General features: G+C 35.4%; 1 protein-coding gene across 1 annotated transcript in view; it reads right to left on the bottom strand.

Annotated features, from left to right (window-relative positions):
• Nucleotides 1-455: 455 nt before the first annotated feature.
• The window catches only part of LOC127945171 (contactin-3-like), a 63,739-nt gene continuing 57,449 nt past the window's right edge, over nt 456-6,745 (bottom strand). Inside the window, exon 22 of the mRNA XM_052541765.1 lies at nt 456-6,087. Within this exon, the coding sequence (XP_052397725.1) occupies nt 5,987-6,087 (101 nt within the window). The 3' untranslated portion in view covers nt 456-5,986. The remainder of the gene's footprint in view (nt 6,088-6,745) is intronic.

Below are 6,745 nucleotides of genomic sequence, written 5' to 3'. Positions count from 1 at the left end.
ATTGAAAGCATATGTTATTTTGACATTTGCAATGTAATTAGGGTGAAACCCCTGCAAATCGGACACTATAGATGAGCTAATGAGGTTACAGTTTTTCTGTGGCTTTTCTGCGGGGCCTTTGGACCAAGGTATTGATTTGATTTTGAAGGCAGTATGATCACATTAGACACTGGGCAAACTTGGTAAAGCTTTATGTGGAGCAAACATACTTGTAGTGGTTCCCTTTATAAGGGTGCAGTGATATAAAAAAGTATATGTATAAAAAATAAAAAAATAATAGATGTAAGTAATAATAAATGTAAGTGCTGGGTTCATCATGAAATTATGCTGTTGAAAGTAGTATATATATATATATATATATATATATATATATATATATATATATATATATATATATATATATATATATATATATATATACACACACTAGAACAAAAGGACTTGGCACAATGACATTATGGAGGTAAATCTCCAATAAGTTGTTTTATTAAATTTCCTTTACAAAATGTACACACATTAAACAATCAACATGCACTTCTTTACTATACACAGTTCAGTTCTTTTCAATATGAAAACAGTATTTATCGCGGGTATGTCATCTCACAGAGATGCTTTCAATAAACAATGTATTAATATAGAAATATCAAAACGTTAGGTCAAGTGTTGTTACACATATTCATATAGAAGGTGGATCTATTTGAATCTAACACACGGAAACTCAAGTTAATCTTGATCTCGTCGACATTTCAACCAAAGAGGACCAAAATCTTGCATTTCACTACATAATCTTTCCACGAATCAGTCTGTGACAGCCATAATCAATTTACTTTACTTTTAAAGGACAACACTTGACCTTTAACAAAAAAGCCATTACAAGTTTGATGTCATAAAACTGAAACAACATAACAATACTTACAAAATACAAAACACTTTTTTTTTTTTTTTTTACCCTTTTCAGAAGCAATCACATAAAACAATGATTTTTTTTGTTTGTTTTTGTTTTTTCTCATTTATAATAAGCACTTAAGGATCTCAGATGAAGTACTCTGAAGCAACTCCGGAGTAAATCTGAATAATATTCACAAAATGGGCTGACAATCCAGAACTAAATACACAAGTCCCAACAGGCACCTAAATATCAGCAGCCATTATCAAAGGTTAAATCAAAATCATGCAGCAGCCTTCATCCCGGACACAAAAACATTCAAGAGCTTTGACGTGACATCTATATCGTACGGCAAGTCTGTAGGGACAATGCGACTTTTCTCACACAGAGAGCGACTGCTTCCTATTTGACCTTACGAAACGAAGGCTTAGTGTGCGGGCGGCCTCGAACAACACCCTGGAGTCTCCTCAAATGTGCAGAAGTGAGAGTCACACAGAGGCCCTTTGAGTGCGGTCATCCTGCAATGACACAGAAAGGTGGCCACGTCCCTTTCGTGAGGAGAAACAAAAGAACGAAAAGTAGAGCTGCTCCAGTCTGGACAGTCCTGATACAGCTCATCATGCTGCTCATCTCACATCCATCTTGTCTTCGGCTCTCCTAATAATCATTATTCCCTTGTAGATTTGGTCAAAAGCCCCTGCAGAGTGCACTGTAATTTATTAGCGTGGTTTAATGGCTTCTACATCACGGTAAGGATCAGTCAAATCATGTGCTTTCAGATCATCACTCTCAATTTCTCATCGTTCTTGTGTTTATATCTTCCAGCAGCAACGTTTTAGGCCACGTGTGTTTTGGTATGAGCATGATAATTAAAGGAATTATTTTATTTGCTGAAAATGTACTCACCATCAGGTCACCCTTGTTTCTTCATCAAATTTAGTATTACATCAGTGAAAGGGTGCCGTCATTATTCAAGCATCTGAGGAAAACATCATAATAATCTACAAGTAATAAGAATTATGGATTGGTATTTTGGCCAAGTTAAAATGCCTTATTGATGGATTCATTTCTTGCATGCATCTTTTCCCTCCACAATACATTAACTGATGTACTGGAGAGTGGATTATTGTGATGTTTTCATTAGCTTTTTGGACTCTCATTCTGCCGGCACCCATTCACCGCAGAGGATCAATTGATGAACAACTGATTTGATGCTCTTTTCTCTGAATCTGTTCTGATGAAGAAACAAACTCATCTACGTCTCAGATGGCCTGAGGCTGAGTAAATTTCACAAACAGCTATTTTATTTATTTATTTTGGGTTAACTATTCCTTTAATTACCAGGACTGAAAGAGTCCAAAGCAATTTGAGTGCTACTGTGTAAGCAATTTTTCCCCCCAAACTTTCCAAAACACATCTGATTCAGCTGATAAAGGCCCTGAGGAACATCTGGTGAGTGGCCTAGAATCTGCACCGCAGTCCAGCACAGTGAGAAAGTGACAAATAAAACACTAACTATTTATCTGAGGTCTGCTAAACAAGCTTAGAATACATAAAGTACCAGAACTTTTAGCAGTCACACAAGAACAAGTCACAATTTACAGTATATGGCCAGAAGAATAGCAACCATTCAGCATATCTGGTTTAAGATGCAACAGATGTGTGAAGTATCTAGTGCTGCCACGCTTTTAAAATGAATAATAACTACGGATGAGCTGATATCTGTACTATCTGTACTAAAAGCAATGGCTGTTTGCGTACTCTGCTGTGTGAAGACACAACGGCAGCAGACTGAATATGCTATAAGATATAACAGTGTGCAGATAAGCCGAGGGCAAAGAAAGTAGCAAAAGCTGATTCTAATTTGTTGTTATATATAAAAACAACTTAAATCTTGAGTGTATGCTGTAGTGCTTAATAGATTGTTAATACATTAAACCTGTCCTATCAGCCTCACTGAAAATGGTATCATTTTCACTTGTTTTCCAAAACAGAAATCTCAAAATATATTAAAAGAAAAAATTGACAAGATAAAAAAGTATAATACTTGAGCCATCCCTTGTGTAAAAGAGGTACACTTAAGTATCCTTTTAAAAAGGCGACTTGCCATGGAAATAATATACTTTAATGTAAATTTTATAATCACTTGTATTGTCTTATGAAATATGGTTGAAGAGTATTGCTGAATGTACTGATATGTATTCATGGTAAACACAAAAATGCTATAATGTCAGTTCTACTGTAACGTGTTTGTTGTGTATTTAATTGTATGCAATTACACATTTGCAATGCTGCAATCCGCTATAAATCTATTAACTTTAAATGTAATCTCAACACTCTACAGTTATAATCAAGTACTTTACATGTGCATATATGTCAACCCATCAAGATAAGTGTACTTCTTTAAAGAATGACAAAATATTATTAAAACAATGATTCAAAATGTAATTTATAGTTAACCCTCTGGAGTCTACGGGTATTTTTGGGGCCTGGAGAAGTTTTGTCATGCCCTGACATTTGTGCTTTTTTTCAGTTTCTTATACACATCTAAATGGCTAAAGTCTAATCTCACTGTAATCAGCACAAACTGGGCTATAATAATATGTGAGCAGCATGTATGTACATGATTGTGTTTTTGAGAAAAAAAAAATGTTATGCGTGGTTAGTGAAAAACTAAAAATTTTAATTTGGCATTATTACAGACTGTGAAGTCATAAGAGACAGTCATGAAAATGAAAATGTAATTTTACAAATACACTAAAGTGGCCTTTTTCATTATTATATATCTGCAAGTACTTTTTAAAAATACACTTTTAAGTGCACTACACTACAAATAAATACAAATAAATAGTGCACATGTAATCCAACTAAGCACATTTCTTTTTCACAAGGGATAATAAAGGGATATTTATAAAAAAAAATTATTTATAAAAATTTGGCTTTAGCGCTCCAGAATTTTTGTTAGTGAGGAAAGAAAATCTAAAATATATTGCAATACTGTAATAAGTGGTTGCTCATCTCAAAATTACATTTTCACCCACCTATCACTATTTTTGATCGCCAAAAACGTCACTTCTTTTTTAAACCAAATTATTATGACTGCATTAAAGTCTTAAATGCAAATTTTGAGCTAAGAACATCTCTAGCATATCCATAAAAGTCTAAAGAGCTCCCTTATGTTACTATCATATGATATCATTACTTTATCGTTGTAACTGTAGACAAATTTACCCATAACCTCACCTAGTCTCGTTGTCTCAAAACCTGTGAATGTAGCACTTCGACAATCATGAATACTAGATGCTTGTAGCTGCAACATGGTGCATGGAGCAAACAAATGCAAGCCTTGCGTGTGCTAAAACATAGATAAGGCACAGAGACAACTCTTGAACCAATAACTGAACTAATAAGCAAAGGCTAAATGTTAATTAATGATGCGATCTCAAAACAATCACAAGTATAGCAAAAAGCAGCTTAAAGGGATCATTCACACTCAAAATTGCTTTCTTTCTTTCATTATTTACTCCCCCTCATGTTGTTCCAAATGCCTCTCTTTTTTCTCTGGAACAAATAAATGTTACGTTTTGAAGAATACGAATCATCCACAACTCAGTTTGGACTCAGTTCAGTCACAGTTCCACGGAGGAGAAGATTATTAGTGAATAACTAAAAATTCAGCTTGCTTCTCACACAAAATTCTCAGATGAATTTGTAAGAGTTGACATAGAATACAAGTTGTATGCACCACTTTTATGACATTTTTATGGTGCTTTCACGGCCTCAATAAAGCTTAAAGGAATAGTAAAAATGTCATTTGCTGAACATGTACTCACCGTCTGGCAATCCAAGATGTGGATTGATTTTGTTTCTTCGTCTGAACAGATTTAGATAAATTTAGCAGTACATCACTTGCTCACCAATGGATCCTCTGCAGTAAATGGGTGCCGTCAGAGGTAATCCACACTACTCCAGTCCATCAATGTCATGTGAATAGAAAATATGAGTATTTGTAACAAACAAATCCATCTGCAAGATTTTATTTTTACTTTAATACTTCCAGGTCCTCTAATATTATTTACTGCAGTGAGAATGTATTCTAGTCTGAATCAGGAGAGAAATATGCACCATTTAAAAGCTAAAAACAGTTCTAAATAAATATTTTAGTGGAGTTTGATGTTAGAGGACAACAGGGGATGGACTTTTTCACTGTAGGAAACAGTTTTATAGATTATAGACTCATATTTTGGCCAGAAGCCATACTGAAAAAGTTAAAATGCTTTAATGATGGATTTGTTTCTTACAAATAAGTGTTTTTTCACTTTTCAAGATGGAGTGTGGATTATTGTGATGTTTTTATCAGCTGTTTGGACTCTCATTCTGACGGCACCCATTCACTGCAGAGCATCCACTGATGAGTAAGGGATGTAAATGTTACATTTCTCCAAATCTGTTCTGATGAAGAAACAAGCTCATCTGTATCTTATGACCTGAGGATAAGTACATTTTCACTAAATTTTTTGATTGAACTATTACTTTTACTATTACCTCTGTCTCCATTCACTGTAATTGCATGGGAACATTCTTTAAAATTGCTTCTTTGTGTCCCACAGAAAAATGAAAGTCACATGACAACAATATGAGGGTGTGTAAATGATTTTTGGGTGAACTTATCCTTCAATTAATGATGTGATAATTACAAAACAATCACAAGTTTGACAAACAGTAGCTTAGAAGCCAATGATGTTAACTACTTTGGCATTTACATGGAAGTAAGGCATTTGTTCTGAGGGATGAATAAGAAGATGAAATCTTAGTGCAGCAACATGACTCATCCCTCCTCGTACACTGGTACGCTTCAAAAACCCTCGGTTGAAACCTTGTTAGGGTCTCGGATCACTGGCAAGGACACAATGATACACAGTACATAACACATGGACACAAAATCCAACCATTGTGATGCTGACGTTTTCCCGTTATGCTTCGAGAGATAGGTCGAAAATCTCTCTTCAAAAGTGTTTCAGTGCATATCTCCAGCGATTCCACAGCGAGGAAGACTGTGGGCAATCAAACCGTTCAGAGGACGTTCGATCCTTCAGACTGTTAACACAAAGCCAGTCGCAGTGTGGATAACGCAATGATAGAAAGCAAGGAGACGGAGATGGGGTTGGGTCGCCAGGCTCTGGACCCTCGTACACTCATACCTGCAACATGGAAAACGGGACTTAAAGGTACTGAAGATTATTAACTTGTAATTGATGAATATAGACTAAGGCTGATGATACATGGGGAAACTTTTTAAGCAACTTTGCCTGGCAACTTTGTTTGAGCAATTTTGCTTGGGCGCTTTCCCATTGAGGATGAGTAACACATTTCTATCTGGATACTTTAGATCGGTTGATTGCCTGTTGACAGCAACATTGCCTAAAAGTGCCCCGTGTATCATCAGCCTGAGATTACATCTCTATTTTACCAGTGGATGCTCTGCAGTGAATGGGTGCCGTAAGAATGAGAGTCCAAACAACTGATAAAAACATCACAATAATCCACAAGTAATCCACACGACTCCAGTCCATCCATTAACATCTTGTGAAAAGACAAGTTGTGCTTATAATAAACAAATCTATCATGAATTAGTTTTTCAATTTCAAACCTTTGTTTCCCGCTAAAATGCCTTTATCTATTTTCCTGCTTTCTCCAGTAAGAAAAAGGAGTCTGAATCAGGAGTGAAATATGCACATATCAAACACTTTTTACAAGCAAAAACAGTCCAAGACTGTTGGTTGTGGCTTACTTGGGAATTATTATGTTGTTTTAATCAGCTGTTTGGACACTCATTCTGACGGCACCCATTCATTGCAA

This window comes from Carassius gibelio, chromosome A23 (assembly GCF_023724105.1).
Source record: "Carassius gibelio isolate Cgi1373 ecotype wild population from Czech Republic chromosome A23, carGib1.2-hapl.c, whole genome shotgun sequence".
Lineage (NCBI taxonomy): Eukaryota > Metazoa > Chordata > Actinopteri > Cypriniformes > Cyprinidae > Carassius > Carassius gibelio.
The sequence above is the reverse complement of the archived record's forward strand: the minus strand, read 5'-3'. Positions and strand labels throughout refer to the sequence as shown.